This window comes from Petaurus breviceps, unplaced genomic scaffold (genome assembly GCF_028583685.1).
Source record: "Petaurus breviceps papuanus isolate PSGF00001 unplaced genomic scaffold, PetGlider_PUasm1.0 91023, whole genome shotgun sequence".
In the NCBI taxonomy this organism is placed as follows: domain Eukaryota; kingdom Metazoa; phylum Chordata; class Mammalia; order Diprotodontia; family Petauridae; genus Petaurus; species Petaurus breviceps.
The window spans coordinates 3896911-3923506 of NW_027187398.1; the positions used below are offsets into that span (position 1 = coordinate 3896911).

Sequence of the window (26596 nt, forward strand, 5' to 3'; positions counted from 1 at the left end):
TCAGTGAAATAGCAGTATACAAAAAAGTCTTCATAATTTTGTGTGTGTGTGTGCATTATACATTTGATTTTAAAACTTTGAATTCCAGAATCATTCCCTTCTTCTCTTGTCACCCACCCTTACTGGGAAGATAAACAGTTCAGTATAGGTTGTACATGTGTAGCTAATGCAAAACAATAACATAGTAGATATATTGTAAAAGACTGACTTTTTCCCTCCCTCCTATCCCACCTTCTACTTGTTCTATTCTCTACTTTGATCCCGTCCCTTTTCAAAAGTGGGTGCTTCCAACTTCCCTCCATGCCAACCTGCCTTCCCTCTCATCCCCTTCCCCCCTACTCTCTTGTAGGGTGAGATACCCTATTTAGTATGTATTTCATTCCCTCCCCAAGCCAAATTCAGTGGGAATAAGGTTGACCCATTCCCTTTTGCCTTCCTATTCTTCCCCTCCATTGTAACCATTTTTCCTTGCCACTTCTATATGAGATAGTTTACCCCATTCTGTCTCTCCCCATCTCCTCTCATTATATTCCTCTCTCACCTCTCAATTTCACCTTTTAAGTATCATCCCTTCCTGTTAAATTGGTCCTGTGCCCTCTATCTATGTATACCTGTAAACATATATACACACATTCACATATGTATTCATATGCTCATATACCCTTCTATATAGACATATATATATATATATATATATATATATATTTCTATTCCCTTCAACTATTTTCATACTGAGAAAAGTTTCATAAGTTACAAATATTGTTTCTCCATGTAGGACTGTTAATAGTTCAACTTTGATAAGTTCCTTATGATTTCTTTTCCCTCTTTACCTTCTCATGCTTCTCTTGCATGCTTCATCTTGTATCTGAATGTCACATTTTCTATTCAACTCTGGCTTTTTCAGCAAGAATGCTTGAAAGTTCTCTATTCCACTGAATGACCATATTTTCCCCTGAAAGATGATACTCAGTTTTGCTGGGTAGGTGACTCTTGGTTTTAATCCCAGCTCCTTTGACCTCCGGAATATCATATTCCAAGCCCTTCGATCCCTCAGTGTAGAAGCTTCCAGATCCTGGATTATCCTGATTGTGTTTCTACAATATTCAAATTGTTTCTTCCTGACTGCTTGTAATATTCTCTCCTTAATCTGGGAATTCCAGAACCTGGCTATAATATTCCTAAGAGTTTTCTTTTTGGGATCTTTTTCAGGAGGTGATCGGTGGATTCTTTCAACCTCTATTTTGCCCTCTGGTTCTAAAACATCAGGGCAGTTTTCTTTGAGAACTTCCTGGAGGATGATTGCTAGGTTCTTACTTTGATCATGGCTTTCAGGTAGTCCAGTCATTTTTAAATTATCTCTCCTGGATCTATTTTCCAGGTCAGTGGTTTTTCCCATGAGATATTTCATATTGCCTTCTATTCTTTCATTTGTTTGGATCTGTTTAACAGCATCTTGATTCCTCATAAAGTCATTAACTTCCATTTGCTTCAGTCTAATTCTGAAGCAATGATTCTCCTCAGTGAGCTTTTGAGATTCTTTTTCCATCTGGCAAATTTGGCTCTTTAAGGCATTCTTCTCCTCATTGCCCTTTTGAGCCTCTTTTGCCATTTGAGTTAGTCTGTTTTTTAAGGTGTGATTTTCCTCAGTCAGGCTGTTGACTCTCATTTTGTAATTTTCTTGCATCATTCTCATTTCTCTTCCCCATTTTCCCTCCATTTCTCTTATTTGCTTCTTAAAGTCCTCTATGGCTTGTAACCAGCTCGTATTTTCCTTTGAAGCTTTTGGTTCAGGAGTTCTAACTTCACTGTCTTCCTCCTGTTCCATGCTTTGCTCCTTTTTGTCCCCAAAATAGGAGTCTAATGTTGGAATCTTCTGTCTTCTTTGTTTCCTTTGCCTGGTCATGTTGCCCCCTCAGTCACTTGACCCCTGGGCTTTTTGCCACAGTAGGACTCTGCCACCAGAAAGGGGAGCTTTTGTCCCAAATGCTGGGGTTTCCTCAGCTTCTGGAGGTATTAGATGGGTGCCCTCTCTGAAGCCTCCACACGCTCTGGCAAGCTGGACACACACCCCAGGACTTCCACCCTAGACTGCAATCCAGATCCAAGCAGGGTAAAGCAAGAATGATTACCCCTCAGACTGTTTGTTTGGTCCCTCTGCACTCTGCAGGCCAGGAACTGAAGCTGCCACGTGGCACTGGCTGGCTGTGTCGGTGTCTCAGCGGGCTTTTTGCCCTGGGGGCAAAAGCCCATGCAGTCCCACTTAACTGGGTCCCAAAGTCCAGACGGCACTGACCTCTCACTTTGTCCTTCACATCTATGTGTTGATAAATCTGGAAACGGCCATAGCTGCTGCTGATCTGGAGTCCCTCACTTCCGGCTCATGCGGGCCTGGGCTCAGTTCCCAGAGCGCTGCACTGGCCGATCCCTGCCAGCCTGCCTGGCTGTCCTCAGTGGGAGGTTAGCTTCTGTGTGTCATTTTGTGGGTTCTGCAGCTCCAAAGTTTGTTCAGAGTCCCCTTTTTACATTGATTGGGGAAGATGGAAGATAGAGCCGCTCGGAGGTCCTGCTTGTACTCTGCCATCTTGACTCTGCCCCCAAGTCTTCATAATTTCTATATACTACTGCAAAATTCCAGGGGAAAATAGCAGAAAGAAAAATTCCATTCAGATAAACTACAAAATGTGCAGGTTATCTAGGAGTTAGTCTTCTAAAGCATACTTTGTCCTAAATGAAGTTACAAAATATTTATCACACAAACGACGATTTAAATAATTGGGGAGGATATTGATTCTTCTAGTCATATCTCACCAGTATATCTAAATATAACCTAAATTAATTTACAAATTTAGTCCTATATTAATCAGACTATGAAGGGATTACTTTATAGAATCAGACAAAATTACAATACAACTAATTTTGTATAACAAAACGTCCCTAATACGAAGTGAAAGAAACGTGTAAAAAATTAAGTGGTCAAAAACTAGCCGTGTGACCTTGAGCAAGTCACTTAACCCCAATTGCCCTACCCTCCCCCTTCCAAAAAGAAAAAGCAAAAAAAAATTATAATAATAAGTGCCATACTCTCGTGCTGTAAGAAATAATGAGCATTGGGGTGGCCAGGTGGCGCAGTGAGTAAGAGTGCTGTCCCCGGCGTCAGGAGACCTGGGATCGGTTCTGGCCTCAGATAGTTGGCACCCACACAAAATAACTGGCCCGTGTAACCTTGAGCAAGTTACTTAACCCCAATTGCTTATTAAAAAAAAAAAAAAGAAATAATGAGCACAATGCTCTCAGAAAAACCTGGAAAGACTTAACATGAGCTGATGCAGAGAAGTACAAAGTAACATCAATATCGTAAGATGGTCAGGTGTGAATCATGTAGCTTTTCTTAGCAAATGTAAATTAAAATGACTCTAGGCTACCACCTCACACATACCAGATTTGCTAACATGACAGAAAAGCAAAATGACAGATGCTGAAGGGGATTTGGAAAAATAGGGACACCAATGCACTGTTGGTGGACTTGTGAATTGGCCCAATCATTCTGGAAAGCAATTTAGAATTATACCCAAATATAAAACTGTGCATACCCTTTGATCTAGCAGTACCACCACTAAGTCTCTATCACAAAAAGATCAAAGGGAAAGGACTGATATGTACAAAGGTATTTATGGGAGCTCTTTATATGGTGGCAAAGTATTGGAAATTGAGGAAATGCCCATCATATGGGGAGATGACTGAATAAGTTGTGGGATATGATTGTGATGTAATACTATTGTGTTTATAAGAAATGATGAAGGGATTGGTTTCAGAAAAACCTGAGATGTATATGAACTGATGCTAAACATAGTGAGTGAGCAGAACTAAGAGAACATTGTACACAGTAATACCAATAATGTAATCATGATAAGCTGTGAAAGACTTAGCTACTCTGATCAATAAAATCCAAAGGACTCACAATGAAAAATATTATCCACCTCCAGAGAGAGCACTGATGACCTCTGAAAGCATATTGAAGCATATTTTCTTTTCACCTTATTTTTCTTTCATTTTTTTAAACAACACAATTGATATGGAAATATGTTTTGCATAACTTCACATATATAATTAGCATCATATTGTTTGCCTTCTCAGTGAATGGAGAAGAGGCTTGAGGGAGGGAGATAATTTGGAACTCAAAATTTTTAAATGAATGTTAAATAAATATAACTTAAAAAAGAAAAAGATTATATGAAGAAACACATAAAAGTCAGCATACTAAGGATTAAACTTCCAACTCAGGCAGAGATTTTAAAATTTCTTAGAGGAAGACAATCTTTCCAAACATTCTTTTGATTATGACCCTGAGCAAGATTTACAGAAGATAAATTAATATGGAAATGTGTGATGTGACTGCTTAGCATTACTTTTAATCATTATTTCCTAGTGGTCTGCACATTCAAGTAATGCTCTTACTTTCTCTACTACTACTACCATTAAGTGTGGGCTCCCTTATCACCATTAGCACTCTAGCCCTTCCTGATTGTCAAAAATTTAGGTCTTATGTAAGAGAAGAATGGAAAGAATATAATACGTATATAGTCATTAGTAAAAACTGAAAAGGATTTGTTTTTCCCATCTGACATACTCAGACTGATCTATTATCTCATTGAATTAGGATTTTGCTCCCATAGTGAAGATTTCTCATTTGGTTTAACTCTTGTCCATGTTCTCTGAAAAGTTCACCATTGAGCATCTGCCTAATGTACTAGAGGGCTTCCTTACTTTTTTCTTGGCTTCAGAAGAGGTACCAACACTCTGGCTGTCTTATGTGTCATTTCCTCATTCTTGACCAGCCCATCTTCTCTTTTCATATATTTTAATGTTTGATGACACCCTTTTTTCCTTTTCTGCACCTTACCTTTTACCATCCACATCCCCATTGTCCTTTTTGTATAATATTCATTTTTAGTTCTCTGTATGCAATGATGTTCCTTGTCACTGCCATATAGTAACAATGGGAAAATATTAGTTTTAAAAGATGGGACTTTGTTGATGGAAAGCTTTGCAATTCCCTGAAAGCAATTTAGCTTGCTTTCTTCCTTTTCAGTAGCTGTGAGCCATCTGTTTGTCTGTGCTGTCTACTCTAGATAAACATATTATTAACTCATCAGATTGGCTAACATTACAAAACAGGAAAATGATACCTGTTGGAGATGTGGGAAAATTGGAACACTAATGCATGATTCAGCTATTCTGGAGAACAATTTGGAACTATGACCAAAGGGCTATAAAACTGCATACCCTTTGATCCAGCAATATGAATACTAGGTCTCTGTCCCAAAGACATCATCAAAAAGGAAAAGAGCCCACATGTACAAAAATATTTATAGTGGTTCTTTTTGTTGTTGCATAGAATTGGAAATTGAGGGGATGCCCATCAATTGGGGAATGGCTGAACAAGTTGTAGTATGTATGTGTATATATATATATATATATATATATATATATATATGAATGTAATGGAATACTATTGATCTATAAGAAATGATGAATGGGCTGATTTCAGAAAAAAACCTGGAAGACTTATACGAACTGATGCTGAGTGAAATGAGCAGAACCAGGAGACCATTGCACACAGTAATAACAACATTGTTCAGTGACCAACTTTGAGAGCTCTTCTCAGCAATGCAGTGGTCTAAGACAATTCCAAAAGACTCAGCATGGAAAATGCTGTCCACATCCCCAGAGAAAGCATATGGAGTCTGAATGAAGATAAAAGCATACTATTTTCTTTTTTTGTTTTTGTTCTTTCTTTCTTGTGGTTTTTCCCTTTTGTTCTGATTTTTCTTTCACAACGTAACCAATGTAGAAATATGTTTAATATGGTTGTACAAGTATACCCTATATCAGATTGCATGACATCTTGGGGAAGGGCAAGGGGATGGAGAGGGAAAAAACTTAGAACTGAAAATCTTGTAAAAGTGAATGCTGAAAGCTATAAAGAATGAATGAATAAATGAATGAAAAAAGAGAAAAGTTTCCCATTATAAATTACTCTTTCTCAAACATTATCCCAAAGGAATTTTTAAAGTATGTAAAGGAATTAATTTAAAACAAAACAAAAAAACCCAACATATTATTGGACAAGTTCTATAGAGTATTCATCCAAATGCATATGAAAATATGGGCAGTACACTTGTTTCTTCCTGTTTTGTAAATAGGAAAGACTTTTTTGAGTGATTATAGAGCCTTCAAGAATCTCGCCCATGTCTTTGGACTTTAAGCAATCAGCATGCCTCTTGCAAACAATGTCTGGAAGACCTCATCATCTGTAATGATTGACTTGGACCTTACACTGAAAAAACTCCATCACAAGCTTACCACCACCAGCTTTATATCTTTCTGATGCTTATTATCAAAAGTTATTGGGGCGGCTAGGTGGCGCAGTGAGTAGAGTCACTGGCCCTGGAGTCAGGAGGACCTGAGTTCAAATCCAGCCTCAGACACTGAACAGAAAAACTAGCCATATGACCTTGGGCAAGTCACTTAACCCCAATTACCCTCCCAAAAGCAAAAAAAAAAAAAAAAAGTTATTCAATAGGGTGGCTAGGTGGTGCAGTGAATAGAGCACCAGCCCTGCAGTCAGGAGGACCTGAGTTCAAATTTGGCTTCAGACACTTTATACTTACTAGCTGTGTGACCTTGGGCAAGTCACTGAACTGCAGTTGCCCCTCCAAAAAAAAAGGAAGATAAAGAAAAAAAAGTTATTCAGTATGGCTATTTCTTTTACTAAATTTTTCAAAGAATCCTGAATGATCTTAATGTCTAGATGGGAGACACTTTGATGTAATAATAGGACCTGTAAGGTGGTATTTTTCTGCCAAATCAAATGATTTTTCATAATCAACAAGCAATATTGACATAGTAGAGTCTCTTTACAGCTTTCAGTTCATTCTGATTGCAAAGATGTGATCCATTGAAACTCTGCTTGTTCCTTACTAATGCTCTCATTTCATATTCCCTTAATTCATATGTAGATGACTCATAAAGATTTTGTATAGATGGGACAGCAGTTATTGTTGTTCTCTTGGTCACCTTTTTGGGGGGGCATGAATAAGATCTGAGCTTCTGTTCACACCTTTGATTTCTTCCCCTTCTTTGGATACCTCATGTATCAGTCTCTCATTGCCTTCGCTATTGTAGACTTCCAGCATGGAGCTTCATATATTGTACTCTAGCTACTTTTTCCCATCTTCTCCTTACTACCCTTTCCGTTCCCTCTATAAGCACTTAAAGTTCTAATATTAGGATCTTCTTTCCTTGGTGGAGAAAACAGTTTATTGAAATGTTTTTTGCAAATCTTTTCTATTTCTCTCTGTAGTCCTACCATTTTAACATACCTTTTTCTTTCTCATAAAATGTCAGTTTTGTTCTCCACATTGTGATTGTAAAATCAGGCTCTGTTGTGTTAGTTTTTCTGAAAACTAGCTAAAACTTTAATTTGTTTAAATTAACTCTTCAGATTTTACAGGTAATTGATCAGACTGAAGCTTTGGCCTTATTAGTCCAGGACCCTGTCTGGGTAGCCAGCCTCCTGCTTTGTATTCGTAATGCTTTTGGTATGTCAGTCATTGGCATACTTTGGTAAATTTTTACTTCCCCCTCCTCCTTTCCTAGGTGTGCCATATAGTCCTGGGTTTAAGACCTGCTACTCCAGAAGAAGAAGGACAAATCATTAGGTAAGTGTGGGATTTTTGCTCCATAGTATTAATTTCATTTGTGGCCAGCTCTAGTGAGAGAGTGGGACAAGGAATAAGGAATAAATGTAATCAGGATTAGTTACCATTCACAGTTGACTCCTATAATTAATGACATATAATGTTTCTTCTCAGATGGTACTGTCAAATGGTCAGAGGGTATTCTCTTCAATTCTACCTAACTTCGAGTTACCACAAATCAAATATGTGGATCAGCTGTTTTAGAGAGTTGGGATATGAAATATCAAATTTATGTTAAAGTTAATACTGAATATAATTAAATCTCCAGTAATTCCAAAGGCCCTTCAGGATCTTTCAGTACTTTATAGTTGTTTTATGACTACCAATTTATCATTGTATAGTACAGTTGAGGCTGGAGGAAGCTTGGCTAAATCTGTTATGACTCTGGCATATCCTGAAAATTGCTTTTTTTGAATGGATCAGTGGTATATTTTTTTCTTTGTTATTTGTGTTTCTCATAATAGGGCACAGGAGAAATATGTAATTATTTGAGCCTTTGATCTAAGGAATTCTGAGTAAAATACCTCATATTCATGTAATGCTTTATATCTTATAAAACCACTTAATTATCCTTTGCTTCATTTGATCCCCACAATACCCTTGATGAGGTAGCTAGAAGTTGGTATTATCTCCAATTTTTTTGGTTAGGAAACTAAATTTAAATGAGATTAAGTGATTTGGCCAAGGTATCATAACTAGGAAGTTCATTATATTTAGGTTATTTGGAATCTCTTGAGGTAACTGGGTTGATCTAGTGGATACTTTGAGTCAGGAAGTCCTGAATTCAAATCCTGCCTCAAAAACCAACTCACTGTGTATTCTGGGCAAGTTGCTTAACTTTTGTCAGTCTCAGTTTCCTCATCTATAAAATAGGGACAGTTTTGTAGAGCAAATGAGATAATTTAAACTAAAGTGCTTTCCAAACCCAAAAGTGCTTATGTAAATGTTTGTTATTTTTTTCTTACATGCTCATTATTTGAACATAGAAGTACTAATTAAAGCCTAGATTGTTGCCTCTACAGTCAGCTGATCACCTTTTGTGCTTTATCCAAGCAATCCATTTGCCTTAAATCAAATTCTTCAGTAGTAAATATGATTAATTAAAATGCTGTCTTAAAAAATAAAAATACGGATCGGTTCCAGCCTCAGATATTTAAAACCCACACAAAATAACTGGCCATGTTACCTTGATCAAGTTACTTAACCCCAATTGCTTAGGGGCGGCCAGGTGGCATAGTGAGTAAGAGCACTGGCCCCAGCATCAGGAGACCTAGGATCGGTTCCGACCTCAGATACTCAGCTCCCACACAAAAATAACTGGCCATATAACCTTGAGCAAGTTACTTAACCCCAATTGCTTTAAAAATAAATAAATAACAATTTGCTTTTAAAAAAAATTCTATTTTTCCTCTGTTCTCAACTTGTTTGAACCTCACATTTTCATCATTTTAATGTACCTATTTATAGCTTTCAAATGTGGCAGATGTGTTAGAAGGTTTGTGTTCATTTTCTTTAATTTCTTTTAACCATTATTGGAAAAAAAAAAGACAGACAATGAGACATAAGGCTCAGAGGCTTTTATAGCAGCACTGATTTTTATTATGTGTTATTCTATTACAATTTTTCTTACGAAATTGTATACCACCCATATTGGGACTACAAGAAGTTAAGGGATTGCCTAGGGCTAGGCAGCCAGTATAGGTGAGACTTGAACCCCAGGTCTTCTCTGACTCTGAGGCTCTCAACAAATGACTATTTCATGGAATTTAGTTTGCATTATGTAAAAGAAACATTGTGTAAGATCATAGATTTGGAGCTGGAAGAGAACTTGGAGGCCATTTAGTTCAATAGCCTCATTTTATAGATGAGTTACTAAAACCCAGAGAGGGTAAGGAACTTACCCAAGGTTCCACTGGTAGAAAACTGAATTCAGATCCTTGCTCTCCAAATCTGGTACACCTTCCACTTTACCCTGCTGCCTCTCAAACTATGTTTTATATGTATCAGTTTTTCTTTAGACAACTCAGCATCATACTTGCTACATTATATTTAAAATTAAAAAAAAAACTTTAAGTACAAGTAAAAATCATTTACCAGCTTCTACCTTGATTTCCATTTTTTCCATTTGTTTTATATCTAAAGAGGTAATTTGCTGAACATTATCTCAAGAAAAGTGGATCAACTCACTTATAATCTAATGGAGTCAACTTTATTCCTGATATTATAAATGTTTATTTAAATGTTTAAGTGTTTGTGACTGTTAAAAATTTATCTTTAAATGAATTTGCAGTTTTATAAAACACTTTCAGCCAGATTGGCAGTGGAGGCAGTGATTTCTCTTATTAATTTTACTGCTTCTGGATACTTCTAATCAGGTATAAGAAAAGGATTAATTTGAAGTTTTTCAACTTTAAGAACTCTATATTGTTCTTATTGTGGTTCCCATATTCCAATTTTCTGTTTGACATAAGTACATTGATTTATTTTTGTGTGTGTAGGGGTTGGTTAGAAAGAGAGAGCAGGTATGGCCTGCAGCCAGGACACAACTGGTTTATCATCTCCATGCAGTGGTGGCAGCAATGGAAAGAATATGTCAAATATGTAAGTATAATCCCTTCTCTATCTACACAGTTTTAAGTACATGTTCAGATAAATATGCACAGCTACTATTCATTAATAAAAATCTTAAGTTATATGATGACATATCTATAACTCTTTCCATCTTGTGTAAGAGAGAGACCTTTCCATAAGATTATTTTGGACAGTATCAAACTTCAGACATTCTTGTCATCATCCCAGTTAAAAGTGGGGGGTATAGACGACATCACCTTTTGTGGGGGATATCTTTCCATTTTAGAGTATGCCTATTTAAGCATAGAAGGAAAACATATCAATTTAAAAGAGATTTAGAAATCATCTAATATTAAATTCTTTTGCAGAATTTACTCAAGGGAATTAAGAAATTATTCTAATATAATTTTACTGACTTGGAATGAAGTACTTTTTCTGTTCTAGGAATAGTGAGTGGATTTATTGGCATTACCATTCAAGTACAAGAAAATTATCCAAATCAAAAGGCAATTGATTTGAAAGGCATTATTTCTAGGTAAATAATTAGCTAAGGAAGAGAGAACAAGTTGGAAACAGCATTTCAGTTAGCAAGCTTTTAATGACCTGGTTCCTGAGTAGAAAACCATGTACTAAACAGTGAGGTGGGGTAGGTATAAAGTTTAGATAAAGTAAGTTCTCTGTCTTCATGGAACTTACAGGCTATTTGGAGGGTAAGACACAAACACATATAACTATAATATGTTTCATTGTATGATAAATGCATTAGAAAGTTAGAAAATGAAGTGTTATGTGAAGGGTGGTAGTTGTGAGCTAGGGATTTCATAGGAAGGTTAATTAGTAGGGGTCTTTATTGGACTTTAAAGGATGGATAGGAATTCAAGAGGAATAGGGAAAGGAAGGCATCCTAGACATTGTAAAATAGCAAGGGCAACAATTTTGGAGGCAAGAAGACATCAGATTGCCTGTAACATAAGAGTACATGAAGGAGTGTAATGTGAGATCAGACTGGAGAGATAGAGTGATACCAGATTATTCAGCTCCTTGAATCACAGACAGGGTAGTTGGAGGCAGTAGGGAGCCATTAGAAGCTTTGGAGCAGAGTTGTTACATTAATTGATAGATTATTCTGGTTGTCCTGTAAATAATGCATGGGGTGGTGAGGTGGGAGACTTCTGTCTAGGATGACTGATTGAAGATTGCTGACTCCTGCAAAAACCTGAAGTTCACACCAGACTGAATTATCATCAAGCATTGGAAGCTACAGTAAATGACTACCTCTACCCAGAACTGCATAGAAAGTCAGTCAAAAGCCCATGAACAATAGAAAAGGATTTACCAGCAAAACTCATGCCAGCACAGGAAAAGAAGCTGAGAGCTTCTCTGCATACCCAGTGAGCTCCAGGCATAGGCTGCCATTCAGGCTTCATGACTAGATGCAGCAAGAACCGAAGCCTCCCACAGCAAGTCCCCAGAAGGAACCAGGAAGCTCAAGATTGATCAGAAACTACATTTAGAACCTTGAAAACCAATAGGAGCCATAGCAATTGGTACAGGTGTAGCAGTACTCATTTTGGATAGCGCAGTTGCCTGAGGGCTCCAAAGTTCCTAGTACTTTGTTCTGAGATAAAATAAAGGGCCCTGAAGATCTAACGCTCTGAACTTCAAAGATATCTAGAGGGGTCTAACCCTGGTAAATGGGGATCAATTCAGGAATCAAGATGAGCCAGATTAAAGCTAATAAGTAAGGCCACCCAAAAGCATAGGAGAGAGTGGAGCCTGACCCTGGTAAGAAGATTCCATAATATAACGCTAGATAGATAAATAAAACCAAAGAAGACACTGACTAATACAAAAATCATTGTAAATCTGGATGTGCCTAAAAATCTAGCTTAGAATGAAATTATAAATCCCTAAAAACTATAGGCAGAGACTCTAAAGTAAAAAAATTGAATTTTTCACAGGGACTGCATAAATACCAAACAAAAAATTTTCTAAAAATAAGAATTTTTAAAAGAACTCTAAAAGAATTGAAAAAAGAATCAACAGCTTAGAAAAGAAAATAGTAAACTTTACCCAAGAAACAGACTCCCTGAAAACCAGGAAGGACCAAATAGAAATAAATGACTTCATAAGACATCAAGAGATATTAGAATAGTATCAAAAGATTGAAGAAAATATCATAATCTATATCAAGAAAATATCATAATCTATATCAAAAATTGGTTGTGAGATATTTTTAAAATTATTGGACTCCTTAAAAAAAATGTGATTTTTTTTAAAGCTTGGATACTATGTTTCAAAAAATCATAAATGAAAACTGCTCAGATATATTAGAACTAGAAGACAAATTAAAGATAGAGTAAATCCACTAATCACCTTCTTAAAGAGACTCCTTTAAAAGAAGTCCCAGGAACATCACAGACAAAATCTAGAACTTTCATTTCAAAGAAAAAAATACCAGGGGCAGCTAGGTGGTGCAGTGAATAGAGCACCAGCACTGAAGTCAGGAGGACCCGAATTCAAATCTGGCCTCAGACACTTAACACAAAACTAGTCGTGTGACCTTGGGCAAGTCACTTGACCCCATTGCCCTACCTTCCCCCTCCAAAAAGGAAAAAAAAGAAAAAAATATCAGCAGAATCCAGAAAAAAAGTTCAGGTACCAACAAACTACAGTTAAGATCACATGAGTCCTTGCTTTTTCTGTTATAAATGAGAAGAAAGCTTGAACATCATATTTCAAAAGATATATATATTCGCTTACAGTCAAGAGTAACTTAAACTGCAAAGCATAATGGAATCCTACAGGGGAAAAAAAATAGAACTTTATTAGAATACAGAATTTCTGAGCAGTTCTTTTTTTTTCCTAATAATTTTTTCCTAAGTAATTCTGATGAACAGAGCAGAGGTAAACAGGGACCTTAAAATACAGACACCAAAATCAGGAAACACCTAGAAAGGCAAATTTATATAAGCAAATAAAAGGGACCATGGTGATGAGTGATAACCTAATTCAAGGAGAAGAAACAAGTGTCCCTTCAGAACCTGACAAATAAGAAAAACCATACCAATAGATGGTAAAACCTTGAGGGTTTTAGGAAGGGAAAGAGAAGAAGATTAAATGGACAGTAAATTTAGAAAGAAGAATAAGAATAATAAAATTTAGAAAAATGAATAAAGGGGTTGAACTTAATTTTTTCATAATTAAAGAATAATATATAAACATGGAAAAAGTGGTGGAGAACTGGTACCAAATGAACCTTAGCCTTATCTGAAATGGACAAAGGAGGGGTGGGCTTGCATAATGAACAAAATGAACACACATAATTTGATGTAAAAGTACAGCAAACTCAACAGAGGAACAGTTGGGGTTGGAGGGGTGGGCTGAGGTGAAAAGGAATGAAAATTCTGGGGAGGGAATAGTTGCAAGCAAAACAAATATCCAAATATTGAAGGAGGGATTAAAAGGAAAAGCACTGCAAAACAAAAGAACTAGATGCTAAGGGGGATGTCCATTAGTTGGAGAATGGCTGAACAAATTGTGTTATGTGAATGGAATGTATTATTACTGTGCTGTAAGAAATCATGAAAAATTATTTCAGAGCACCCTGGTTAGTATGAACTGGTGCAGAGTGAAGTGAGTACAACCATGAGAACAATTTTTATAATAACATTATAAAAGCAGACAATTTTGAAAGACAATTCTAGTCAAAGCAATCGGCAGGCATCTCGCCAGAGGAGCTATAATGAAACATTTTACCTACCTCTTGACATAAACCTAGATTGTAGACTCAAGGTGTGGAAAGAGAAATAACATTTTTGAATGTGGACAATATGTAGATTTGTTTTGCTTTACTCTGCTTATTCATTATGAGTCTCTTTCCCCTCCTCTCTTTTAATTGGAAAGGGATTAGCAATTGAGATTTTTAAAATAAAAGTCATTGAAACATTATTTAACATGCATTGAAGAGCTCAGAAGGAAGTTCAAAAGGAAGCACAGATAAGCAAAATAGTTTTGAGAGTAATGATTAGAATTTATATTTTTTTAGAAAGTCAGTCATTATAAAATTGAGCATCAATTTCATATAAAAAGTTCTTGTATTCTATATATATGAATATACTTTTTTAGATGTTTCAACTTCAGAAGTAAATTTTTTTTAAATGAAAAGGAGGATAGGGTGGCTAGGTGGTGCAGTAAGTGTGCTGGCCCTGGAGTCAGGAGTACCCAGGATTGGTTCTGGCCTCAGATACTTAACACACAAAAAAACTGGCTGCATAACCTTGGGCAAGTTACTTAACACCAATTGCTTTAAAAAAAAATGAAAAGGGGGAAAGTGAAGGTAGGAAAATGTGTAGGCTATGCAATAGTTAACCTCAGATGATAGGTATTTAAGGTTATACTTAACTGGAGACAGTAGAAATAGAAAGGAAGGGTCAGTGAGATTAAAAAAATGTTTTTAAATTTTTACAGTTGCATATAAAAACAATTTTTAGCATTTACTTTTTCAAATATTGAATTCCAAATTCTCTCTCTACCTCTTCTTTTCCCCCTCATTGAGAAGGCAAACAGTTTATATAGGTTATATATGTTAAGTCATACAGAACATAATTCCATATTAGTCAAATTGTGTGGGGAGGAAACATAGACCACCCTCCACACCTGCCCCTAAAAAAGAAAAATAAGAAAAGTTTTTTAAAAGTTGATCTTCATTCAGACTCCCATCAGTTCTTTCTCTGGAAGTGGATAGCATTTTTTCCTTTTTAAGTCCTTCATAATTGTCTTAGAGCATTGTATTGTAGAGAATAAATGTGTGAGATTTTATGGAAGTAGGTAGTTGATTGAATATGAGAGTAGATAATGAGGGAGGGACCAAAGATGCCACCAAGGTTACAAACAGTCACTGAATGATGATTCTAAGGCCAGAAATGTTGAGATCAGAAGGAGGAATGAGGTTAGGGGGAGGAAGGATTTGAAGTGCTGGTGAAATTTCAGCTACAGGTTATCTGAAGATAGCTAGTGATGGCTCTGGGAGTTAATCAGAAGAGAGATTAGAGCTAGAGATATCTTTTTGAGTTATCCAGGTTTTTAAATGGTTTTGAAAATTAATTTGACTTTAGGCTTTGTATTCATATTCATTCATCAAGCCTTAGAATTGGTGTTTACCAGGGCGGCCAGGTGGCTCAGCGAGTGGAAGCACCGGCTCCAGTGTCAGGATGACCTGGGGATCAAATCCGGACTCAGACACTTAGCACCCACCCAGAAACACCTGGCCGTGTAACCTTGAGCAAGTTACTTAACTCCAATTGCTTAGGGGTGGCCAGGTGGCTCAGCGAGCGAGAGCACCAGCTCCAGTGTCGGGATGACCTGGAGATTGAATCTGAGCTCAGATACTCAGCACCACACCCAGCAATGACTGGCCGTGTAACCTTGAGCAAGTTACTTAACCCCAATTGCTTTAAAAAAAAAAAAAGAATTGGTGGTTATCCTCTTCCTGCTCATATCCAGGACTGAAGAAAGTGACTGACTCTTATACCCTATTCTTGGGTTACTATTTAGACTATGATATCCCTTTCTTCATGTACAGGAATATATTACACATAATGCTGAAACTATCTGTCTTCACAATATACCCCTCAGCAGGTAAGGATAAAGGCACAACTAAAAATTGGAGTCTAGTCATTTCTTCATCTCTATCTAAACCCCACCCCTAAATTTCATTGATATTTGTTTTGACATGTCATTTTTCCCTTAAAACACAAAAATAAAGTTCTCATAAACTGGAATCTATATCACAGCCATTTTCAGAAACACCTCTTGGGGTGGCTAGGTGGCACAGTGAATAGAGCACCAGCCCTGGAGTCAGGAGGACCTGAGTTCAAATCAGGCCTCAGACACTTAACATTTACTAGCTGTGTGACCTTAGGCAAGTCACTTAACCCCAATTGCCTTGCCTTCCCCTTCCAAAAAAAACAAACCAAAAAACCCAAACAAACAAAAAAAGAAACACTTCTTCTACAAACTGTCTAGTGAGCCTGCCATAAAACAAAAACAAAAAAGTCAGACCAAACCAAGTGACACACATAAACCAGGTCTAAGTATGCATCTCTCTCTCTCTCTCTCTCTCTCTCTCTCTCTCTCTCTCTCTCACTCTGTAATATAATATCAAGCAAAGGCAACTTCCCAGGTTCAAAATACCAGCATAGGTGCTCTCTATTTTATTCAGTAACAAACCCAGAACAGAGAAGATCAAAACATGACATCATTCAAAATACAGCATTTACTAAGTGTGATTAAATAATCTCCAAGGCCTACCCCACCCCAGGACTTTCCAATCATTCAATCAATTACAAAGTCTCTGTTCCAAATACTTCTCCACCCCTAGGCTATACCTTAATTAAGTCCACCACAAAGCCCCTCTTCTCAAATGGAGATTAGTTTCCAAACATAAGTAAAATACATTCATTTGCTCAACCATAGAACACAAAAAGGTCAAAAGTTCCCCACCCCTGGATCACAATTGAATCTACCCCAGAGTTACATCAAGTTTAAACACAGCACTTAATACCCAAATGGAGGTCTTTTCTTCATCTTGACACGAGGCAAGTTCTCAGCAATCTTAGTTCCTGGAGAGACAAGGCTTAGCAAGGCCATAAGATACATTGCCAGTCCCTTCATGAATTTATCCTCTGTCTGTAGAACAGTCCTAGAACCCCTGAACACATTAGCAAAGCCCTCTCCCAGGATTTCTGTAAACATACAACAAGAAAATCCTTCTTCAGGGCTTCTGAACCAACAGAAAGGCTCCCAGACCCCTGCAACAACAGCACTGTCCTTCACCAGTGGACAGTATTCATTCTGTCTGCCGGACAGTCTCCAGACCCCTGCAACAACAGTACTGTCCCTCACCAGTGGACAGTATTCACTCTCAGTACTGTCCCTCACCAGTGGACAGTATTCACTCTCTGTCTGCAGGACAGTCTCAGGCCTTCTTAACCAAATGCCAGGTTCCAGGACTTCTTCAACAGGACAGTCTTTCACCAGTGGACAAATCTGGCAAAATAACATCAAAACAGACAGACAAAGTACCAGCAAAACAGCCATGTCTCCTCAGTCCTTGGCAGCTCAGGGGGCAGGTCTCAAAAGTCCAGGGCAATTCAAAGCGGCCACCAGCAATTCTCTTAGTCTCTCCACGAGGTGCAGCTACCAAAAAAAGAACTTCCGCCTCTCTCTTGTCTCTCCAAATCTACATCACCAGCTCCTCCCACTTCAGGACTTTCTTTTCACATCAACAAGCCCATCCCACAGGTGGGATTAACAAACTCTGGGTTTTAATACAATCAATTTGAAAACCAAGCCAATACAGGGGAATCTTTAATTGCCATTACTATCACACACTCACACACACACACACACAGAGTTCCCCACATCTCCGGGGCCTAGTGGTTACTCTAATTATACAGCATTAGGCTTTATCTTACTATTGTTTTTTGTTTAACTTGTTGTACTCAGACCATTAATCATTTCCAGATACACCTCCTTCCCCAGTAAGTCTTCCCCTGTAACAAAGGAAAAAATAGCCAAGGATAATCAAGTAACACAGTCACTGTTTCTAACTGTGCAATATTCCACACAGTAATTCCTCACCTCTCCAATGCAATGAGATGCATTTCTATATCCCTTCTTCATGACTGAAGTTATAATTATATGGCATTCAGCTTCATTTCTATTTTCTTTTTATTTACATTATTGTAATTTTGTTTTTTCCTGGTTCTCATTACCTCACTCTATCAGTTCCTTTAAATCTTTCCATGTTTCTCTGAATTTCTCATATTTATCATTTGTTCCATCACTTTCATATTCCAATTTGTTTAGCTATTCCCTGATGAGTAGACACCTTCTTTGACTAATAATTCTCTACTGCCATAAAAAGTGCTGCTTTGATTTCTTTGGTAAATAAAATTCTGGGTCAGAGGTAAAAACAGTTTAATCATTTTTTCACATAATTCTTAATTGTTTTCTAGAATGAATGGACAAATCCATAGCTTCACCAATAGTATGCCTGTTCTTTTGATCCCTTTAGCATTGATTGTTTCTATTTTTTTATTATTGTCAGTTAATTAACATTTATTATGCACCTTCTATGTGCCATGCACTGTTCTAAGAGAGAGGAAGACAAAAAGAAGAAAAATACAGTCCCTGCCCTCAACTTGTTGAATGTGAAATAAAACCTCAGAGTTGTTTTAATGTGCATTTCTCTTATTGATAATTGGAACAACCTTTCACATGATAGTTAAGAGTTTACAATTCTTTTGAGAAGGAAAGCAGTATGCTGCAGTGGAAAAGGACACAATATTTGAAGTTTGAAGGACTTGGGTTCATTTTCATTATGCTCTATTGTATGAAATGGGGAAGTCACTTCACTTTTCTGGGATTTATTTTCCAAATCTGTAACATGAAGAGGTCTCTAAAATTCCATCTAGCTCTAAAACTGAGTCTGTAAACTTTTTTTATGTCCTTGAGTTACTTATGAGAAAATGGTTCTTTATCTCATATGTCAATGTCAGTTTGACAAATGTCTTAGATATCAAAAATGCTAGTTGTAGCAACTTAGACCAGAGTAAAAAATTAAAAGCATAAACATCAGCAAAGAATATACAAAATTTTCCCTATTTGTAGGTGAACCGATGACTTTCTTAGAAAACTCCAAAGAATCAGCAAAGAACTGAGACAACAGCTCCTAATGTAAATTATTAGTAGTATGTAATAGAAATCCACTAAAATCATCAGCATTTCTTTATAATAATAATAAAATCATAATAACATTTTAGAAAGAAAAATCCTTTTCAGAATGACTGTAAAATGTATAAAATATCTAGAATCAGTTTACCAAGTCATATTCTGGACTAAATACAATTGTAAAACCAAATATGTTCTTCTCTTCCAATAACATGATTTTTCCATTAGTTCATTGCATCAGAGAACAGTTAGGTCTTTCTAGGGTCAAGCCTAACTAAGTCCAGTCCAATGATTAATTGTTGGGAATTTAAATGCAATGTGGTCTTTGAAGACCATGAAATGAAACACTATGAATAACAAATTAAAAGAGTACTGCTCCTAATGTTAAAAAGGATATAAAATGCTACACCCCCCTGGCTCCACATTCACCCTGGCAGTTAGCCACACCAAGTCAGGAAAACATTCACTTAAGGTAGTAGGAGGTTCTGATAAAATTTTTAATACTGTCTTTCCCTTGGTCTGGGCCTTTTATTCCTCGGGCTTTAGGGAAGCCAAATCCCACCCCAATCCTACCCACTCAGGTCCAGCCCAGCCTATATAAAATGCATGTTCTTCCTACTACATAAGTAGAAAGAAACACAGGAAACAATATACAGACACATACCTGATAATTCTTTTTTTTTCCTCCCCCTTAATGTAGCAACCTTAATGGCTGTCTGAAAAAAAGCTGCTATAGAAAATGCTAACGCTTTCTTAAATCTTGTACTTTAAAAAAAATTAAAACTGACCAATATGAGGGGAAGGTGATTGGAAGAATTTGTTGAACAGTATTAGGAAGAGTTATAAATATGCTTATAATGGTTTCCAAAGTATGCATCAATAATTCTGAATAGCAGATATTTCCTAAATAAACATGACTTCTCTCTGAATGCACCCAAATACATATATCTGTTATCTTAATTAATGATTTCCATGATGAAATACATATATATTATGTTTGATAAACAGTGTGATAATGTACATTTTAGAATGCTTGAGGTGCTGGATAATGTGATCTTTACTTTGGAGTGGTATTCTAAAGAATATTCTTTCTGTCTGATAAGTTATTTAAAATTAATGTGTTGGTTCTTCACTAAGTATTCACTAGTATGCTAATTGTCTCAGATGGAAGGTTTACAGATTCATAATATTGGTAAAAGGGTTTTATGAATTCCTAAATGGAAGGAACAAAGGGCAAGGGGAATTATTGTTTACACTGGAAAATAAGCAGTTGCAGCTCAAAATGATTTATCCCCGCTTGCTCTGGTCCACTTCGGCTTTTGAATACTTGATTGTTTCTCTGTTCACTGGGCTCTAATTGATGTTTTCCTTTTTTATAAAACAAGCTAGGTTTTCCCTTCCCCTTAGTGAAATCTCTCTGTTTAGATATGTAAATGGAGATAAATGGGGAAATCTCTTTTGTTCAGTCCCTTTGTGATATGCTTGTGTATTTTTCCTGCTGCTTGAGAACTTCCAAAAAAAACCAACAACACCCTACCAAGATTCTTGGATTCTAGAATAGATTCTAAAACATGGCCACTGGGAAGGACATTTGAATACATCTTCTCCAACCCTTTCATTTCCTGATGAGGAAACTGAAGCTGGGAATAAGTTAAAGGATTTCACCAAAGTTAAGCTAAGGTCTAGAACCCAGGTCTCATTTGAGTACTTTTTCTGCTACACTGCACTGCCTCCCATGTTGCCTAACCACGTTTTTTGTATGCCTGAGGAATATAAAATTGACACAATTCTGAACAATTCAGGTCACTATATTTTAATTACATAATTTGGTTCTCTTGTAAATAAGACCTTAAAGACCCAGAATTGATAGGTGATTCATTTAACAAGCATGTATTATACTCTTGTTAAGTGCTAGCACTATGCTGGGCACTGAGAATACAAAGAAAACAATGAAACCAGCACCAGTCTCAAGCTTCCCTTGCATTCATACATTTACTATGCCAGGAGTAGAAAGACAAAAAAGAACAAAAGAATTCCTAGCTTGTACAAAAATAAAGAAATTCTCTCTCTCTCTTTCCCTCTCTCCCTCTCCTTTCCCCCCTCTCTCCTTCTCCCTTTTTCCCCTTTCCTCCCTCCCTCCACAAAATAAGTATGGTAAGAAGGGGCAGGCAATAGCAAAAGGGGCCAAGGGTCAGGATAAGCTTCTGTTAAGCAAAATTTTGATGAGAGTAAGGGAATCTTAAGAGGTATTGATGAGGGAGTGCATTCCCAAACGTGGCCTGGCCAAAGGCATAAAGATGAAGCACAGAAACAACCTAGCCACTTGGGATAGAATATAAAATGTATTAAAAGGAATAATATCAAGGCAAAGGGTGGTGTTTTAAATGCCAAACAAAGGAGTTTTTTTGCAGGGGTAGTAGAGAGCCACTGGTGCTTCTTTAGCAAGATGAATAAAATGGTCATATCTGTGTTTTAGTAATATCACTTTACCAGCTATGTGAGAGGGGAGAGAAGAGAAGAGAAACTGGACCTGGGAAACCAGTTAAATGGCTGTATAATAAATACAGGAAAAAAGTAATAAGGGTCTGAATTATTGTAGTTAGGAAGTGAGTAGATTAAAAGGAATGGATCCAGCAGATGTTATACAGGAAATCAGTAAAACTTATCAACTAATTGAATAGGGGAATGAGGGAGGTGGAATAGTCAAGGATGACTCTAAGGTCGTTAACCTGATTAAATAAAAGGATGACCCATTCAAAATGTCTAATAGAAAAGCATTGGATCTCAAGACAGCCTGGGGCTTGATACTTTGATCTAGGAGTCATCTTTGTAGAGATGTAGTTGAGGGACAGTGTGGTACAGTGGAAAGGGCACTGATTTTGGAGTCAAAGGACCTGTGTTCAAATACTGCTTCTGTCACTACTTGTAAGACCTTAAGCATGTTATCTAACCTCCGTGGACCTCAGTTTCCTTATCTTCAAGGTGGGGGGGGTTAGACTAAATGGCCTAGGTCCCTTCCAGTACCACATAAATGATCTGATGAACCCATGGAAGATGACCAAGACAACATGTAGGAAGAAAAGAGTGAACAGAATAGAGGTGAATAATATTCTCCCTGTGCACCCCTCAGGCTAGAGAATACAGTTATAGATGATGATCTAGCAAAGGAGACTGAGAAGGAGCATCCAGGTAGGTAGGAAAAGAAGAAAGAGGAGCTGTATCACAAAAATCCAGGAGGAGTGAGTGACCAAGTGTCATGTTATAAAGAGGGCAAAAGAATAAAAACTGAGAGGAGACATCAGGTGAATTTGAGAACTTTGGAAATATGGTTTCACTTGAGTGATGTGGTCAGGAGCCAGGTTGCAAGGGATTGACTTTATGTACTGTAAAGAAATATCAAAATTTGAAGGAAACTTTATGTAGGGCCAACTATAAGGTGTGGTCTGGGAGTACAAAAGAAGTAGACAGGGTTCTTACCCTTGTAGAGTTTATTAATATTTTTATGTGTAAGAATGACTTGAAATGACCCCACTCAGCTTACTTAAGTGCTTAAAGTAGTTGTGTAATTAATGGTTCTAAGCCATTTGATTACTTGTTTTTTTTTTACTCCCTCCTCCATATCTTGATGGTGTTAGGATTCTCACCCTGTTGTGATTGAGCCTGCTTCTGTTCTGAATGGAGGGAAAAATTCACTCAGTGCAGCAGTACATCCCATGGAGCAGGGGGATGAAAGAATGGGCGGAGGTCTCAATTATATGAGTCCCACAGAAGAAAAGTTGTCAGACAATATTTCCACTGCTTCAGAAGCCTCAGAGACTGCTGGCAACAGTAAGCGTAATTTTTTTATGTACTTGAATTTAGTCTGGGTCATATGTTAATTAAAGTCTGCACTTTAAGAAATTCCAAAATAAAGGACAACAGGCCATAATCCTCATAAGTCAGTTGTAGCTGTAAATGTAGCTGAACAAGAAGATTCTTAAATTCACTTTTCTATCTTTATTGTAATACAGTTTTCTATGGTCTTTCACTATGATTTATTTTCACCATCTCATCATCTCTTTACATTATTGTATGTTACCCTTAGGATAATTTATTAATCTGTGAACCTTATATTTTAGGGACCAAAATTTACAAAAATGGTCTTCTGCCCCTTAGGCTCTATTGATCTTATAGTTAATTCTCAGGCAAGTATACCTAAGTTACATCATCTTCACCTCTGACAGCAAAGATCTTTGACACATTTGTGAGAATTGTTTTGACAAAATACAATGACAATTTAAAATGTTTCCATTTGTCCCGGTGAGATATTGAGATCATACAAAAATTGCCATTTTAATATGCTGTCTCTTGGTTATATTTGACATTTATATAGCGCCTTAAAAGTTACTAAATACTTTACATATGTTATATCATTTCATCCTTACAATATCTTAGATCAGGGGTAGAGAACCTGCAGCCTTGAGGCCACATATGGCCCTCTAGGTCTTCAGGTATGACCCTTTGATTGAATCCAAACTTCACAGAACAAATCCCCTTAATAAAATGCTTTGTTCTGTAAAACTTAGACTCATTCAAAAGGCAGCACTCTGTCTTAGATATTCCAAAAAAAGAGTAACATATTCACAGTTTTAACCTTCTAAAAATGTATAATAATTTAAGACAGTATTGGTGTGTATACACAGATGGATTTAGCACATTAAGCCTTTATTACCTGGGGAGTAAAGCTGCCATTACTAGAAAACTGTATTTAAGTTTATCTTCATGTTCAAAATGAAGTGAAAATAAAAGATCCCATCCTTTCTTTCCTTTCTAGGCTTTCTGTATTCCAGTACCCCAGGGGCTGATATGTGTTTTGCTAGACAACATAACACTTCAGACAATAACAATCAGTGTTTACTTGGATCCAATGGGAATATCTTATTACAACTAAATCCACAGAAACCAGGGGCTATTGATAACCAGCCTTTGGTAACTCAAGAACCAGTGAAGGTAAATAATTTGACATCTTAAATAAAAACAATTATTTTTTAAGGTAATAATTTATTTAGTTGGGCAGTAAGCTGAAATGTTTTGGAACAGGCATTTAAAGGCCTTAGTAGAAATTATAAGACTTTTAGCTACTTAAATTTATTATTATCCTTGGAAATATGTTGGTATTTTTGGCATAGCTGTTAGAAAAATGCAACCTACTCTGATTTTGAAAAATTTTTCAAATACATCAAAAAATAGTATGCTCTTATTTGTAAATGCACATGTTAAAGTTAACTTTAACTGACTACATGAAACCAACTTTAAGAATCTGGACTGATATATATATAAATATATATATATATATATATTTTTTTTTTTGGCAAAACAGAGTAATCTGTTGTCATACTGAAAAATAACTTTCATAGTCTATCTTTCCTAAAGGCTACATCTCTAACGTTAGAAGGGGGACGATTGAAACGAGCTCCACAACTGATCCATGGCAGAGATTATGAAATGGTCCCAGAACCTGTATGGAGAGCACTTTATCATTGGTATGGAGCCAATTTGGCCCTTCCTAGACCAGTAAGTACAACCACAAGTTTTTTTTTTCATGCTCTTCTAGGTAATACAATTGTAATTAACAGATGCTTTGGTTACTTTCCCATCTCTCAGTAGACACAAGCATGTTGTCACCTCACTGAAGTAGCACTCTTAGTACTATATATTGGTTGTGTAAAAGTTGACAGTTTTCTTCTCAAGCACTTTTCTTCCCATTAGACACAGACACCAGTGACAGGAATTAGAGCTTATGCTATTGTGAAATGTTTTTTTGTTGCATCTAGGCAGGGAAACTGGCCTCGGGCATGGGAGACTAGAGTTGTAGTTCTGACTCTGCCACTCACACTACGTGTGGTGTTAGAGAAGTCTTATCACCTCTCTAGGCCCCAGTTTTCTCATCTATAAAATGAGAGGAGTGGGAAAAAATACCCTGAAGGGCCTTTCCAACTTTAGTGGTTTTTTCTGTCATTTTTCTTTTTAAAATGAAGATTATGCAAGCAATTTGCCAATAGTATGTAAATATTTCCAGTTCTAGAAATCTTAGAAACTTTAACCTGTTTTCTGCTTGTCTTTGTTTCTCAAAGCATCTATCATTTGACTTTTAACTTAGAGCATTTCACATGAAAATATTAATGATTTGGCTTTCCCAACATTTTTAATTATGATCATAAAACCCCATTTGGTTGTGACTCCTTAGTACCCTAGGGACTTACTGTAACACTGTCCTGAGGGTACTTGGTGTACAGTTGCCTCAGTAGATGAGAGAAAATGACTTTTTAACAAGATGTTTTGGGTACATCAGTGACTTTATTCCTATGTGTCGACATTCAGGATAGACCTGCCAGTAGTCATATTGTTGTAGCAAGGTTTTGTATAAAGTGAGGTAGGTCAGCAAATGTGTTTAGTGCCTTTTCTGCTAGGCATTGGGGATACAAAGATAAAAGATCACAAATGACGTGTCTTTGTGGAGCTTACTTAGAATCTCATATATGAATTAAAGTAGAATGTGATTATTGAAAAGACATGCAGAATCCTAGGTAAAAGTAATTTGAGGAAGGAAAAATTATTTTCAGCTGAGGATATCAAGGAAGTTCTTCATAGAATCTGTGGAAATGGTATGGTTATACCATTAATCAAATTGCATTGTTCTCCTTTTCTTCCTCCCCCCATAATAGTTATGTACAATAAAAGCTTGATAGAACATCCTATAAGTTACATACTAGTCCACATGGATGTTAGTCACCATTGTATTATTCCTCTCTCCTCAAAAATATTTTCTTAAAGTTCTACTTTATTCGACATCAGGTCACCTAGGTGTATATGTTTTTAGATTATTGAATCTCTTAACCTTCCTTGATCTTCACAGAAAATATTTCCCCTGTTCTTTTTCCTGGAGACATATTGTATTTAGACAATTTTTGTTATGAAAAGTGTTGGGACTTGGAGTTAGGAAGACCTGGGATCAAATCTTGCTTCAGATACTTTTTAGCTGTATGGTGCTGGGCAAGTCACTTAATTTCCCTGGCCCTTAGTTTTCCTCATCTGTATAAAAAGGATGTTGAAGTTGAAATCTCTTACAGCTCTAACTTTATGATCATATTCTTATGATTTTTTTTTACTAACTAGATTAGATTATCTAATCAGCTATTTCTTTATTTTTAGTAGTATTTTATTTTTTCCAGTTATATATAAAGACAATTTTTTTAACATTCATTTCTACAAAATTTTGAGTTCTAAATTTTTCTCACTCTTTCCCTGCCCCTCTTCCTAAAGTGGTAAGCAATTTGATATAGATTATTTGTGTGCAGTCATATAAATCATATTTCCATGTTGGTCATGTTGTGAAAAAAAGAAATAGACTGAAAGGGAGAAAAACACAAAAAAGATAAAAGAAATTCAAAGTAGTATGCTTCACCTTGCATTCAGAATCCACCAATTCTTTGTCTGGATGTGGATAGCATTTTCTAGCATGAGTCCTTTTGAATTGTCTTGGGAAATTA

General features: G+C 36.6%; 1 protein-coding gene across 2 annotated transcripts in view; it reads left to right on the plus strand.

Annotated features, from left to right (window-relative positions):
- USP32 (ubiquitin specific peptidase 32) overlaps positions 1–26596 on the plus strand; it is a 270325-nt gene that overhangs the window by 178165 nt on the left and 65564 nt on the right. For both annotated transcript variants that reach the window (XM_069077895.1, XM_069077896.1), the window contains exons 11-15: positions 7660–7721; positions 10259–10361; positions 22703–22895; positions 23881–24056; positions 24480–24620. In XM_069077895.1, coding sequence (XP_068933996.1) covers positions 7660–7721; positions 10259–10361; positions 22703–22895; positions 23881–24056; positions 24480–24620 — 675 coding nt within the window. The remainder of the gene's footprint in view (positions 1–7659; positions 7722–10258; positions 10362–22702; positions 22896–23880; positions 24057–24479; positions 24621–26596) is intronic.